The sequence below is a fragment of the Pongo abelii genome, chromosome 16 (genome assembly GCF_028885655.2).
Source record: "Pongo abelii isolate AG06213 chromosome 16, NHGRI_mPonAbe1-v2.0_pri, whole genome shotgun sequence".
NCBI lineage: Eukaryota > Metazoa > Chordata > Mammalia > Primates > Hominidae > Pongo > Pongo abelii.
Genome location: NC_072001.2, coordinates 66818641 through 66835141, shown reverse-complemented (window position 1 = coordinate 66835141; position 16501 = coordinate 66818641). Strand labels below are relative to the sequence as shown.

Genomic DNA, 16501 nt, shown 5'->3' with positions numbered 1-16501 from the left:
TAAAGTTTATTTTGTTTTTCTAATTTTGAATTGAATTATTAATATATTTAATTTTTTTTAAGAGACTTTGTCTCACCTTATTGCCCAGGCTGGAGTGCAGTGGTGCAATCATAGCTCACAGCTTTGAACTTCTGAGCTCAAGCGATCCTCCCACCCAAGCCTAAATTGCTGGGACCACAGTCGTGTACCACCATGCCCAGATAATTTTTAAACATTTTGTCAAGACAGTGTCTTGCTATGTTCCTCAGGCTGGTCTTGAACTCCCGGCCTAAAGCTTCCTCCCACCTTGGCCTCTTAAAATGTTGGGATTATAGGAGTGAGCCACCACACCTAGCTTTCATTTAATTCTTACTTAGAAATGGAGCATTTAAGTCTTATATATTTATTTGAGTCAACTTTGACTACATTCCCTTGATTTTGATATATTTTTTTTTATGTAACTTTCTAGATAATTTGTAACTCCTTTCCCCTTCCTCTCTTTGTCTAAGAAACTTAGTTTCCAAAAATTTAGGTTTTGCCTTGTTTTGGATTTCTTTAAAAATGCTTTTTGCAAAATTTGCACTGATAGGCCAGGCGCAGAGGCTCACGCCTGTAATCCCAGCACTTTGGGAGGCTGAGGTGGGCTGATCACCTGAGGTCAGGAAAGCGAGACCATCCTGGCCAACACAGTGAAACCCCGACTGTACTAAAAATACAAAAAAAATTAGCTGGATGTGGTGGCAGCCACCTGTAGTCCCAGTTACTTGGGAGGCTGAGGCAGACGAGTTGCTTGAACCTGGGAGGCAGAGGTTGCAGTGAGCTGAGTTTGCGCCACTGCACTCCAGCCTGGGTGACAGAGTGAGACTCTGTCTCAAAAAGAAAAAAAAAAATTTGCACTGATAATACATGCACATATAAGAAATTCAAATTTATGCAGTGAAGAGCAAATATCTTTCCTACCCCAGCTCCTGGTAACCCAGTTCTCCTTCTCCCAGAGGCAGCTAGTGTTCCTAGGTTTTAAAAAAATGTTTTCAGCATTTATTCCATGCATCTATCAACATGCTATATGAATATATAAACCCTTTTTAATATAGTTATGTTACTGTATATGAACTATTACAGTATACACAAATACTTTACATATTTTTCTTTTTTAACGGTGTATCTTGGAGATTGTTCCATTTTAGTTATTTTGTAAATACTTTTTGGTTTCACTGCTTTCTGACTAGAACTGTGGTCTATAATTATGTGTATATTTTTGAATTATTTGTTGGATAATAGTCAATTTGAAAATATTTTCCACTGGTACTTAAAAAGAACATATTTTAGGATATGCATAATATTTTAGATTAGATTTATCATCTTGGATTACATAGATGACTTCAGGACATCCATGAAACCTTTGGAAATTTGCTCATATTTTTATAAGTATGAGCGTAAGTTTTATTCTTTTTTTTTTTTTTTTTGAGATGGGGTCTTCCTCTGTCACCAGGCTGGAGTGCAGTGGCATGGTCTTGGCTCACTGTAACCTCTGCCTCCCGGGTTCAAGCCATTCTCCTGGCTCAGCCTCCCGAGTAGCTGGGATTACAGGCACCCACCACCACGCCCAGCTAATTTTTGTATTTTTATTAGATATTATAAAATAAAATAATATTATTTTATTATTCTGTTGCTTCACCATGTTGGCCAGGATGGTCTTGATCTCCTGACCTTGAGATCCGCCCGCTTCAGCCTCCCAAAGTGCTGGGATTACAGGCGTGAGCCACCGCGCCCAGCCCAAGCATGAATTTTATTCTTTGGGGAGTCAGGGTCCACAGCTTTTATCAGATTCTCAAAGGAATTCATGGTCTACCAATAGATTTAAGGACTGGTGGTTTATATACTGTTGTACTTTGCCTTATTTGTCAAGTACTGGCATATACCTTAGAGATACTGTGGTTTGGTTCCAGACCACTGCAATAAAACGAAAAGTACAGTAAAGCAGATAAATCACAGTAAAGCCAATGTCATAGTAAAGCAAGTCACACAGTTTTTTTGGTTTCTCAGTGTATATAAAGGGTATGTGTACCATATACTGTAGTCTGTTAAGTGTACAGTAGCATTATGTCTAAAAAAAAAGTGTACGCAGCTTAATTAAAAAATACTTTTTTTTGCTAAAAAATGCTGAGAGTCCTCTGAGCCTTCAAAGAGTTGTAATCTTTTTGCTCATGGAGGGTCTTGCCTTGATGTTAATGGCTGCTGACTGATCAGGATGGAGGTTGCTGAAAGGTTGGGATTACTTTGGCAATTTATTAAAATAAGACAACAGTGAAGTTTGCTGCATTGATTGGCTTCTCCTTTCATGAATGATTTGTCTGTAGCATGCAATGTTGTTTGATAGCATTTTACCCACAATAGGACTTCAAAATTCAAAAGGAGTCAGTCCTCTCTAACTCTGCTACTGCATTATCAATTAAATTTAGGTAATATTCTAATCCTTTGTTGTCATTTCAGTAATATTCACAGCGTCTTCACCAGGAATATCTTTCATTTCAATAAACTACTTTCTTTGCTCATCCATAAGAAGCAACTCCTCATCCGTTAAAATTTTATCATGAGATTGCTGCATTCAGTCACATCTTCGGGCTCCACTTCTAATTCTACTTCTCTTGCTATTTCCACCACGTCTGCAGTACTTCTTCCACTGAAGTCTTGAACCTCTCAAAGTCATCCGTAGGGGTTAGAATCAACTTCTTCCAAACTCTTGTTAATATTGATACTTTGGCCTTTTCCCCATGAACTCTTAATGGCATCTACGATGGTGAATCCTTTCCAGAACATTTTCTATTGAATTTACCCAGATCTCAGAGGAGTCACTATCTGTGGCAGCTATAGCCTTACAAAATGTATTTCTTAAATACTAAGACTTGAAAATCGAAATGACTTCTTTATCCATATGCTGCAGAATGGATGTTGTGTTTAGTAGGCATGAACACAACATGAATCTCCTTGTACATCTCCAGTAGAGCTCTTGAGTGACTAGGTGCATTGTCAGTGAACAGTAATGTTTTGAAAGGAAACTTTTTTCTGAGCTGTAGGTCTTAACAGTGGGCTTAAAATATTTAGTAAACTGTGTAGTAAACAGATGTGCTGTCATCCAGGCTTCGTTGTTGCATTAGTAGAGCACAGGGAGGGTAGATTTATAATAATTCTTAGGTGCCCTAGGTTTTTCAGAATGTAAAAGAGCATTGGCTTCAACTTTAAGTCCACCAGCTTCATTAGCCCTTAGCAAGAGACTCAACCTGTCCTTTGAAGGCAGGTATTGAATTATTTCTAGCTATGAAAGTCCTAGATGGCATCTTCCAATAGAAGGCTGTTTTGTCTCCATTGAAAATCTGTTGTTTAATGTAACTACTTTCATCAGTTACTTTAGGTAGATATTCTGGATAACTTTCTGCAGCTTCTACATCAGCACTTGCTACTTCACCTTGCACTTTTATGTTGTGGAGACAGGTTCTTTCCTTAAGCCTCATGAGTGAACCTCTGCTAGCTTCAAACTCTTTCTGCATCTTCCTTACCTCTCTCAGCCTTCATAGAATTGAAGAGAGGGCCTTGGTCTGGCTTAGGCTTTGGTTTAAGGGAATGTTGTGGCTGGTTTGATATTCTATCCAGACAACTTAAACTTTCCCCATATCAGGAAAAAGGCGATTTCACTTCTTTATCATTTATGTATTCATTGGAGTGGCTCTCTTGGTTTCTTTAAGAACTTTCCCTTTGCATTGCAACTTGGCTAACTGGCGCAAGAGGCTTAGCTTTTGGCCTGCCTTCCTCACTAAACTTAATCGTTTCTGGCTTTTGATTTAAAGTGAGGGACATGGTGTCTTCCTTTGTCTTGAACACTTAGAGGCAATTGTAGGGTTATTAGTTGGCCTAATTTCAATGTTGTGTCTTAGGCAATAGGGAGTCCCAAGGGTAGGGAGACTGGGGAATGGTTGGTTGGTGGAGCAGTCAGAACACGTACAATTTATCGATTAAGTTTGCTGTCTTACATGGGTGTGCTTTGTGGCACCCCCAAACAATTACAATAGTAACAATCAAAGCTTACTGATTACAGGTTACCATAACAGTTATAATAATAATGAAAAGTTTGAAATATTGTAAGAATTACCAAAATGTGACACAGATACATGAAGTGAACACATACTTTTGGAAAAATGGCACCAATACACTTGCTCAAATCAGGGTTGTCATAAACCTTCAATTTGTAAAAAAGATGCAGTATCTGTACAGCACAGTAAAATCAAGTGCAATAAATGAGGTATGGCTGTATTTAAGTCTCTATTACTGTGGTTACCATTCTTCCTATATTTTCTGTGGTTTCCGCTTCACTGTTTTATAACTCTGCTTGTAGTAAAGGTTTGTGACAGTTTTATTAGTGATTATACTGTTCATCATTACCAAGTAACCCTTTTTGTCCCATTTATTACCTAACAGATGATACTTTTTTGTTTGCATTTGTTTGTTATATCATTACCCTATATTTTATCTTTAACATTTTGAAATCACTTGTTTTAGATCCATCACTTATAGATAGGATATACATTTAAAAAATGATTTACTTATTAGATTTATAGTTATATACATTTAATTTATAGCAGAGATTATAAATTTTGGGCCATAACTACTTTCATATATGTTTTGTTCAGTTAGCATATAGGTTATTATTATTTCACATCAGGCTTTGTCTTTTGGTTTTAATAGGTGAATTTTACAGATGTTGATGTAGTAGCTGTGCTCGGTCTTACAGCTAACCTTTAGTCTCTGTTTTACCTTTTTTTTTTTTTTTTTGAAACGGAGTTTCATTGTATTGCCCAGGCTGGAGTGCAGTGGCACGATCTTGGCTCACCGTAACCTCCGCCTCCCGGGTTCACACCATTCTCCTGCCTCAGCCTCCCGAGTAGCTGGGACTACAGGTGCCCGCCACCACGCCTGGCTAATTTTTTTGTATTTTTAGTAGAAATGGGGTTTCACTGTGTTAGCCAGGATGGTCTCAGTCTCCTGACCTTGTGATCCGCCCGCCTCGACCTCCCAAAGTGCTGGGATTACAGGCATGAGCCACCGCGCCCGGCCTTCTGTTTTACCTTTTTAATACTTGCTTGTTTTCTTCCTTTATTTCCTGTTGTTAGATGGCCTCTGTTTCTTTGATTCATTTCTTGTTCTATCTTTGTATAATTTTGGAAAATATATGGATTTACCGAGATTACTAGACAGCAGTAATTAACCAGAAATGGAAATGAGGAAATTCCATTCATAGTAATCACAAAATCAAAAATACTTAAGAATCAACAGAAAAGCACAGGATTTATATGAAGAAAATCTAAAATAGGATAGGAACAAATAGAAAGGCACACTTTGTCCTTGGATGAACAAATTTCATAAAAATGTCTATTTTCTGAAAGTATATAAATCTAATGCAATTCAGATTGGAACCTCAATAGTGTGTTGGAAGGGATGGCATATAATTGAATAAAATAATTTTTTTTTTTTTTTTTTTTGAGACGGAGTCTCCCTCTGTCGCCAGGCTGGAGTGCAGTCGTGTGATCTCGGCTCACTGCAACCTCCACCTCCCAGGTTCGAGCGATTCTCCTGCCTTTCCCTCCCGAGTAGGACTACAGGCGCGCACCACCATGACTGGCTAATTTTTGTATTTTTATTAGAGATGGGGTTTCACCATGTTGGCAAGGATTGTCTCCATCTCTTGACCTCGTGATCCGCCCACCTCGACCTCCAAAAGTGCTGGGATTACAGGCGTGAGCCACCGTGCCTGGCCTGAATAAAATCATCTTAAACTTTTGGGACTTGCCTTACCAGTCATCAGAACATTTATACATTTATAAGGCTATTGTAATCAAGTCACTGTTGTAAGAATAGACAAGTGGACCGGAATAGAGAATCCAGAAATAGATCCTATTAGTGGAAAAGTGAATTATTTTGTTGTTTAGATCTTCTGTTTTCTTATTTTTGTTCACTTGATCCGTCTTGTACTAAGAGTGGTATATTCATGTCTCATGTTATTAGTGTTTCTATTTATGTTTCCTTGTATCTCGTGTAGTTTTTGCTTTATAAAAGCTGTGGCTGTGCTATTTTGTTTTAAAATAATGCCTGGCTAATTCTTTTGCTTTTTAAAGTAATTTCATCTCTTTGCTCGGAGGTCTTTAGGATTTTATCTTTATCTTTGAAATATAATAGTTTTACTAGGCTATTTCTTGGAGTTGATTGTCTGGGTTAATTTTCTCAAGTACCTTGTATATTGATTCAGATATTTTTTCTATTTTAGAAAGTTTTCTTGCATTGTAGCTATAAAACCAGCTCTGTTTTTGTTTTGTGTTTTTCTTCCTCACGTAATCCAATAATATGAATATTATTCTTTTTTCTTATCTTTTTCCAATTATTTCTCTCTGACCCTTTTTATTTTTCTTTATGTCATTGAGTCTACTCTTCCTTGAACACTTTTATAATTCATTCTTCATTGCTGAGATAATTTTGCCTTTTTCTTCATATTTCTTTCCTGAGTTCACTTACCTCTTTCCTTTTCTTTCTTCCTTTCCTTTTCTTCTTTTTCTTTCTTTTTGTCTATTTCTGCTTTCAGTTTTTGGATTTTTGATTCAGGATTTTTCACATCATCATATGTTTCAGTTTATTTAATTTTGTTTGGATTGTTAACTTACACTTTCCTTTGCTTTGTTGTTATCAGGGAATTTCCCTCAATTGATAAGTGTAAAATTTAATTTTGTTTTGCTTTCTGCAATAGCTCTGTATGCACTTGAGTTTTCTCATGTTCATTTTTGTGGTATTGAGTATTTTATAATATTCTTAATTTAATTGCATTCTCTTCAGTCAATATAGCAAAGTCCAAATACAATAGCAGAAATTTTGTTTGTTTTACTTGAGGAAAGTGTTCTGTCTTCAATTTTATGGGTCTATTTTGCCTTGCAGGACACTAAATATTTCCCCTTTTTCTTCTTTTACCCTTCACCACTCAGTTCTTAAAGCATGCTTCTCTCTTCCTTTTTGCTTTTTCTTTCCTCTGCATTTCAACAAATGCTTATTTAACACTTGTCTTTTTTAATTGCACCTGATCTTTTAAACCGTGCCTTCTGCTTTAAATTAAATGTACTTTGAAATCTCTTCCCTGTAGTCTGTGCTCTGATCTGCCCAGATACTTTTCCAGTGTTTTCAGATATGGTGTGGATTTAATCTCTCTGGGAGTCACTCCAAATCATTTTTAGCCCCCTTCACTAGCCTTTCTCCTCTGTCTTTCCTGCAGTTTTTCTTAGTCTGCCTTTGCTTGCCACAAAGCCTTGTGGCTGGATGGAGGTGAAGGCATGTACCCTGGATTGGTTGACTTTTTGTCTTTTTTATTTACAATTATTTGCAATTTTGGCATTCTGTATCTTCAAGTTATGCTACAGGTGTGGTTTGGTATAGAATTTAATTTTTCCTTCTTGTTTTTCTTAAATTTTGGGCAGATAGCTATGCAGCTGCCATTGTCTTCAACTATGTAGAAGTCTTGGATTACTTAATAAATGGTAGTGGCATAACTAGCCTTCTACCTGGAAACAATAAAATTGGACTCAGCTTGTCCTATATAGAGTGTTTTAAACTTCCAGATAAATGTACAATTTATTTTAATTCCAGATGGACTAAAGACTCAGGTGTTTTTTAAAAAATCTCTCAAGAGTATCAAGGTGCTTTTGTATAGGTGATTACCTATATAATCTAGAATTCATGTGGAATCTGGGTGTGAGAGTGGGGCAGGGATACTCTTTTGACCAAGAATGGAAAACAGAAGCTATAAAATAAAAGATGTGTGTGTATGTAAAAGATAGATTTAGAAGAAATATTTGCAATGTTGAGGACAGACTGTGATAAAATACAAAAAACTTTTACAAGTTGACAAGATAACAAAATAGGAGAATGCATGAATAAGTATTTCCCAGAAGAACATATCCAGATGACCAACAAACATAAGATGTTCAGATTTATTAGTAATCAGGGAAATACAAATTAGAGTAACAACATATCCCTCTACAGCTATCAAACTGGCCAAATTTAAAACAGCAAAATTACATATGGCTTATGTGGGAAGGGATGGAGGTAAATAAGGCACTTTTATGTCCTCTGCACAATGCTGGTGTTTAATACCAAATGAAGTCAGGGTGGGATGGAGGATCATGATTTTCCCCCCTCTAAAGTGCATACTTTACAAGTATCTTAGGAAGATGAATTAAGCATAGTAATCATAAACTTGTGAAGGCAAGTGTCATCAGATTTTATATTTAGAATTTACCAGGGCATAATGAGATATAAGAAACTCCTTTTAATTACTGTAGTCTGGGATCTTTATCGTTGGAGTGCTTTCTTGAAGATCTGCCTATGTCATGAAAATTAAATTCCCTTCAGTGATTGAGGTTTTTCTCTATTACCAGCTATTATAAGTGACATTCTGAGGACTTGCTTGAGAGACACCTTCCCTGCAATATTTTGTAATTAAAAATTTTGTGTGTATATAAAAAATATATGTCAATGTGTCTTATTTCTGATGCATTTCAAAATAAATTACAGATGTCTGTTTACTTCCCTCAAATATACTTCAGCTTGCATATCATTATTCAGTATTTGTTGAGGCAAAATTTACATGCAATGAAATGTAAAAATCTCAAGTGCACTTTCACTGAGTTTTTTTATTTTTATTTTTTTATGTAGAGACGAGATCTCACTATGTTGTCCAGGCTGGCCTCAAACTCCTGAGCTCAAGCAGTCCTCCTGCCTTGGCGTCCCTGAGTTGTTAGGATTACAGGCGTGAGCCACCGTGCCCAGCCCACTAGGTTTTAACAAATGCACAATCTGTGTATTCCACACCAGTATTGAGACATAGAATATTATCTCAAGAAGTGTCCTCATGCTCCTCACAGTCAGTTCATGGTGTCACCCTCTAGAGGCAACCACTATTTTGATTGAAGTATTTTTATGGACTTATGTTTTCTTTTGGATAAATCTTTAGAAGAGGAATTGTTGGGTCATAGGGTTAGATATGCGTTTCGTTTTATGAGAAACTGCCAGCCACCTTTCCAAAGTGGGTGTTCCATTCTACAATTATGAGTCCCAAAGTTTTTGGCTCAGGGAACTAGAAGGATGGAGTTACCATTTATTGAAAGAAAGAAGTCTACAGGAGGGACAGGTTTGGTTGGGGTGGTGGTACTGGTAGATTAGGAGCTCAGTTTTGGATATGTTAATTTTGAGATATCCAACCATAACCAAAACTGTTAGATAGCCATGTGGAGGGGCCAAGTAGGCAATTGTGTATATGAATTTGGATTTAGGGAGAAGGCCCGGGTTGGAGATAAAAAGTTGGGAGTCATCAGCATGTAGAACCCACTGTTATACTGATAGTGGAATCAGAACTGAATGGAAAAGGTACATCTGAAGAAATTAGTGTTTTTTAAAATAAACTTTTTTTTTTTGAGACGGAGTCTCACTCTGTCACCCAGGCTGGAGTGCAGTGGCGTGATCTTGGCTCACTGCAACCTCCGCCTCCCAGGTTCAAGCAATTCTCCTGCCTCAGCCTCCCAAGTAGCTGGGACTAGAGGTATGTGCCACCATGCCTGGCTAATTTTTGTATTTTTAGTAGAGATGGGGTTTCATCATGTTGGCCAGGCTCGTCTTGAACTCCTGGCCTCAAGTGATCTGCCCGCTTCGGCCTCCCAAAGTGTTGGGATTACAGGCGTGAGCCACCGCACCCGGCTGCATTTCACCAGTTTGAAATCATTAATTGTAATGTAAGATGAAATTTTAGAAACATTTTATGAGTCCTCTGTATGTTTTTGACTGTTTTCTCTTCTCCCTTTGCAGGACTAATGGCTGAAGGATAAATCAACATGGCAACTATGATTCCACCAGTGAAGCTGAAATGGCTTGAACACTTGAACAGCTCCTGGATTACAGAAGACAGTGAATCTATTGCTACAAGAGAGGGAGTTGCTGTTCTGTATTCTAAACTGGTTAGCAATAAGGAAGTAGTACCTTTGCCCCAACAAGTTTTATGCCTCAAAGGACCACAGTTGCCAGACTTTGAACGTGAGTCTCTTTCAAGTGATGAGCAGGACCACTATTTGGATGCCCTTCTTAGCAGCCAGCTAGCATTGGCAAAGATGGTATGTTCAGATTCCCCATTTGCTGGGGCACTTAGAAAACGACTGCTTGTACTCCAGCGTGTCTTTTATGCACTTTCTAATAAATACCATGACAAAGGCAAGGTGAAGCAGCAGCAGCATTCTCCAGAGAGCAGTTCTGGTTCAGCAGATGTCCATTCTGTTAGTGAACGCCCCCGGTCAAGCACTGATGCACTTATAGAAATGGGTGTTCGAACTGGTCTAAGTTTATTATTTGCGCTTCTCAGACAAAGTTGGATGATGCCTGTGTCAGGACCTGGTCTCAGTCTTTGCAACGATGTCATCCATACTGCAATTGAAGTTGTGAGCTCTTTGCCACCATTATCATTAGCAAATGAAAGCAAGATTCCTCCTATGGGCTTGGACTGCTTATCGCAAGTAACAACATTTCTTAAAGGAGTCACTATTCCTAATTCTGGGGCAGACACTTTAGGTCGTAGATTAGCTTCTGAGTTGCTGCTTGGTTTGGCAGCTCAACGAGGCTCATTGCGATATCTTCTTGAATGGATAGAAATGGCTTTGGGGGCTTCGGCAGTTGTACACACCATGGAGAAAAGCAAACTACTCTCAAGCCAGGAAGGAATGATCAGCTTTGACTGCTTTATGACCATATTAATGCAGATGAGGCGTTCTTTGGTATGTACTATAAATCTCAACTTTAAAGTTCATAATAGTTTTTGGGAAAGTCAATGCAGTTTTTAATGAATTGGTGGTAATAGTGAATGATTTGAGACTTTTGGTGATTTTTGAGTTAATTAAATATTTCGTATACTTGGAGTGAAGAAACTTTTATGCATATTGATAATATGTGGTTGGTACAGTGTTAAGACTACTGCATCAGGAGTCAGGTTTATAGTTTTAGCTTTGTGGATTCTCATGTGAACTAGGGAAATTCATCTAACTTTGTGTTTTAGCAAACTTATGAAAAATGAGAGATTTTGGCTAGTGATCAGTAGGTCTTTAGAAAAAAAACCCTCTGATTTTCATCTTTCCCAATTTATATTAAACATTTACTATATGCGAAGTACTATTCTAGGCCTTGGGGCAACAGCCTTGAGGATACAGTTTCTGCCCCCATGGAGCTAACAGCCTAGTAGAGGAGTCAGATAATAAATATATAATATCAGGTAGTGAAAATTTCTAAGAAGAAAAATAAAAGAGGGAAAGGGAATAGAGACTGGTAGACTTAGGACAGAGGTTGGGAGGTGAAAAGTTGCTGTTTTAGTTAATGTGGTCAGGGAATGACTCTCTGAGTTGTGACATTAGAGACCAGAATGAAGGGAAGTGATGAGCTAAGGAAAGATCTGTGAAGAGCATGTTGTCAGAGGAAATTAATTATTTGACTGTCATAACCTTGGATACTATATTAAAGAATAAACAATAAAATAGTGTAGTATAATCACTTTCAAGAATTTGTAAGACTGAAATATACCTTTGTGAAAACAAAGAATAAAAATTCAAATGTTAAAATACAAATTTAGGCTGGGTGTGGTGTCTCATGCCTGTATTCCTAGCACTTTGGGAAGCTGAGGAGGGTGGATCACTTGAGGCCAGGAGTTCGAAACCAGCCTGGCCAGCATGGTGAAACCCCGTCTCTACTAAAAATACAAAAATTATCCAGGTGTGGTGGTGCGTGACTGTAATCCTAGCTACTTGGGAGGCTGAGGCAGGAGAATCGCTTGAACCCAGGAGACGGAGGTTGCAGTGAGCAGAGATCGTGCCATAGCACTTCTGGGCAACAGAGCAAGAATCTGTCTCAAAAATAAAATAAAATAAAAAATAAAATACAAATTTAAAATATTAAGACTCAAACACTTAAAAGCTGACTTAATTTTCATTAGGTTACACTGATCAAGTCTTTTTTTTTTTTTTTTTTTTTTTGAGACGGAGTCTAGCTCTGTTGCCCAGGCGGGAGTACAGTGGTGTGATCTCTGCTCACTGCAACCTCTGCCTCCTGGGTTCAAGCGATTCTCCTGCCTCAGCCTCCCGAGTAGCTGGGATTACAGGCGTGCACTACCATGCCTGGCTAATTTTTATACTTTTAGTAGAGCCGGGTTTCACCATGTTGGCCATAGCTGGTCTGGAACTCCTGACCTCAGGTGATCTGCCCACCTTGGCTTCCCAAACTGCTGGGATTACAGGTGTGAGCCACCGCACCCAGCCTACATTGATTAGTCTTTTCAGTATCCTTTGTTACCAGATGTCAACCAACAAATCTATTTAGTTAAAATAACTAAAAATGTCACTTATAAATGATATATGTATATTTCAAGTCTCCCCCTACCCCCAACAAGTAGAAAGCTTTTGGACAGGAGTGTCTCATAAAAACCAGTTATGTTGAATTTATTTTCAAACCAGGGACATTTAAGTTTTCACCTACTTTACTTTTTGCATTTATGAACTAAATGGTAAATATTGGGTCTTTTTTACAGTTTTATCATAGGTAAGTACTTGGGGATTTTAGATCATAAGATCTATGAAAATTTGAATTTCTTACTGTTACATAAAAATAAATAAGAAAAGCATGCCGTGCTTTGTTTGGGTTATGGAATGTTGTCATGGGTTCTGTGCTCTTCACTTGAGGTGCCCAGGGATGCAATGATGTAATAATTAGGAAGGGCTTTAGGGACCAGCTGTGGGAGGCGTGTAGGCCTCTTTGTGTTTTCTTATTCAATATTCAAATCCTCTCACTTGCACATGCTTTTCTAACTTTGTTTTCTGATTCTTAATACTTTCTGGTAACATCCTCTTATGTTATACTCCTTTCAAGTCTGTAAAGTGATTTATTGACCTAAAATAATGTATCTAATATATAAATAAAATAATGTATTTATGGTCACATGTTAATATTTCTGTAAGAAGTCACTTAATTCCTTATTTTACGGGCTATTTATTTTGCATTACCTTTGTTACAAAAAAGATATTAATCATTGCACGATATAGTTATGTGATTAAATGGTTGCCAATGGTGTGTTTGAACAAAATGCTAGTTACCTTGAGGCAGAAGCCTCTTCCTCGAGGATCTTACCTTCTAAGGCCTTATTCTACAATGTTGCTCCTTAATGGGAAGAGGGTACCCCAGAAAATAGATTTCTTTCCTCAGTGTCCATTTAGCCTCATTGTCTAGGCTTGTATGCATATTTGATAATTGACTGGATAGTTTAAATATTTTTCCTTTTTCCCTTTTTTTTTTTTTTTTTTGAGACGGAGTTTTACTCTTGTCGCCCAGGCTGGAGTGCGGTGGCGTGATCTTGGCTCACTGCAACCTCCACCTCCTGGGTTCAAGTGATTCTCCTGCCTTAGCCTCCCAAGTAACTGGGACTACAGGCACCTGCCACCATGCCCAGCTAATTTTGTTTTTGTATTTTTAGTAGAGACGGGGTTTCCATGAAGGCCTACCTTAAAGTAGATCTAAAATAATTTTTTTTTTTAACTGCTGGATTTCCAGTTTTCTTTCTACTTGGCCTCTCATTCCCAGACAAAATAGCAAATTCACTAGTCAGGGAGGTGCCTCCCTCCTTCCTCTCTAAGGCCATACCCTATAATATAGCTCCTTATTGGGACAGAGATGCCTCTAAAAAACTAGATTGCTGGCCAGGCGTGGTGGCTTACACCTGTCATCCCAGCACTTTGGGAGGCCGAGGCGGGCAGATCACCTGAGGTCAGGAGTTTTGAGACAAGCCTGGCCGACATGGTGAAACCCTGTCTCTATTAAAAATAAAAAAATTAGCTGGGTGTGGTGGCAAGTGCCTGTAATCCCAGCTACTCGGGAGGCTGAGGCAGGGAGAATCGCTTGAACCTGGGAGGTGGAGGTTGTAGTGAGCTGAGATCGCGCCATTGCACTCCAGCCTGGGTGACAGACCAAGACTGTCTCAAAAACAACAACAACAACAAAAAAACAACAAAACTAGATTGCTTTTCTCAGAATTCTGGATCTATCCTGGGGAAGAATATGTGTTTGACTTAATTTAGCTCTCTCAAAGCCACCTCAGGCCTACATTAGATTGAATTTTAATTAAATCTCAGATTGGTTTTAGGGGAAAGGAATGGTTATTAAACTGAATTATATATTTGTTATTTCTTCTTGCACAGTCAGTGACAGTATCTGATGCTTTTGGTTTCCAGAACCCGTGTTTCTTTTCTTTTCTTTTTTTTTTTTTTTTGAGGTAGAGTCTTGCTCTGCCACCCAGGCTGGAGTGCAGTGGTGTGAACTTGGCTCACTGCAACCTCCGTCTCCTGGGTTCAAGCTATTCTCGTGCCTCAGCCTCCCCAGTAGCTGGATTTACAGGCACTCGCTACCATGTCTGGCTAATTTTTGTATTTTTAGTAGAGACGAGGTTTCACCATGTTGGCCAGGCTGGTCTCGAACTCCTAACCTCAGGTGATCTACCTGCCTCGGCCTCCCACAGTGCTGAGATTACAGGCGTGAGCCACTGTGCCCAGCCTAGAACCCATGTTTCTTACACTTTACTGTTGTCTGAGAACTAGGAAATTTGTAGAGTCTCTTCTGATACACTAGACCCCAACCTGACCTGATCCTCCCCGTCTTGAATTTCTCTATCCTTGGGTAACTGGGCCAGAACTTATCTCCAAGCTATAAGTTAGAGGGAGAGGCACATAACCATCTATTGAGTATCTGGTACAAGACCTAACAAAAATAAGTTCAATCTGTAAATTATATTTACTTGTGTGATTCTTAATCTCTGCTGCCCACACATATGTAATCAGTTTGGTGGGAACACACAATATATTCATTAACTTATATGAGAATAGGGAAGTAATCTCAGTGTACATCTTCAAATTATAAAAAATAACCATATGTACGCCATTCGCCTTTGATGCCACTAGGTGTTTACTGCGCATAGTATGCCAGATACTGCTAGGCACTGGGTTAAAAAGATGAATAAGCTTTGTAGCACCGTGTCTTTAGACAGCCCACAGTGTGATGAAAGAGGGATGCACAGACATTTCAAATTAATGATAATGGGCTATAGTAGAAGTCTGTACTGGGAGGAGATGAAGGGATGCACAGACATTTCAAATTAATGATAATGGGCTATAGTAGAAGTCTGTACTGGGAGGAGATGATGGGATGAAAGAAGAGGGCGGGAGGCAGAGGGACAGAAAATGTCTTATGGAGGAAGTATCCCTGAAGTTAGTTGAAAAGTAGGAGGATTTTTCCAGCAATTGTGAGGTGTGTGTGTCAGGGGAGCTGGAGAAGTTTTCAAATGAGGGGCTCACAAAGCGATTGAGGTGTGGGAGAGCAAGCCCCAGGATGTATGGAATGGAATGAGATGAGATTGAGGCTGCAAGCTAGGCAGGGCCCTGTATCCCATGCTATAGGCTTTGGGGACTTGATCCCATATGCAATGTGGAGTTACTGAAGCAATTTTGAGTAAAAACAGCCAGAGTGGAAGGAAATGTACTCCATCTAATCTTATGTCTTTGAATATCTTAAGCAGACAAATGTGAGGGGGAAAAATTGTTATTTTGTATGGTAGATAAGAGGAAGGTAACTAAAGACCTGTGAAACAAAAACATTTATTTTATTTATTTTTTAAGACAGAGAGTCTCGCTCTGATGCCCAGGCTGGAGTGCAGTGGCATAATCTTGGCTCACTGCAACTTCCACCTCCTAGGTTCAAGTGATTCTCCTGCCTCAGCTTCCCAAGTAGCTGGGATTACAGGTGCCTGCCACCATGCTCGGCTAATTTTTTTATATTTTTAGTAGAGATGGGGCTTCACCATGTTGGCCAGGCTGGTCTCGAACTCCTGACCTCAGATGATCTGCCTGCCTCGGTCTCCCAAAGTGCTGAGATTACAGGCGTGAGCCACTGCGCCTGGTTTATTTATTTTTTTTGAGACGAAGTTTAGTTCTTGTTGCCCAGGCTGGAGTGCAATGGTGTGATCTCGGCTCACTGCAACCTCAGCCTCTGAGGTTCAAGCAGTCCTCCTGCCTCAGACTCCTGAGTAGCTGGGACTACAGACGTGCACCACCACGCCCAGCTAATTTTTGTATTTTTAGTAGGGATGGGGTTTCACCATGTTGGCCACGCTGGTCTCGAACTCCTGACCTCAGGTGATCTGCTTGCCTCAGCCTCCCAAAGTGCTGGGATTACAGTCATGAGCCACCACACCTGGCCCTAAAATTTATTTTAATTTCAACTTTATTTTTGGACCATTGAACTTTCTATCATGTTGAGAATGCGAACAAATGGAGTTATACATTTAATGGGCTATATTTTTCAAAATTTATTTTCTCTAAAAATGCCCAGCTTTAGCCATGTTTTTTTTTGGAAACAGTCTCACTCT

General features: G+C 38.9%; 1 protein-coding gene across 20 annotated transcripts in view; it reads left to right on the top strand.

Annotated features, from left to right (window-relative positions):
- Positions 1–16501, top strand: part of HERC1 (HECT and RLD domain containing E3 ubiquitin protein ligase family member 1) — a 247610-nt gene that overhangs the window by 48470 nt on the left and 182639 nt on the right. For all 20 annotated transcript variants that reach the window (XR_010137477.1, XR_008514122.2, XM_054532755.2 and 17 more), the window contains exon 2: positions 9871–10826. Coding sequence is in view for 18 of the 20 variants with exons in the window: in XM_054532755.2 (XP_054388730.1) it covers positions 9897–10826 (930 nt within the window). In the remaining 2 variants the exon portion in view is untranslated. The remainder of the gene's footprint in view (positions 1–9870; positions 10827–16501) is intronic.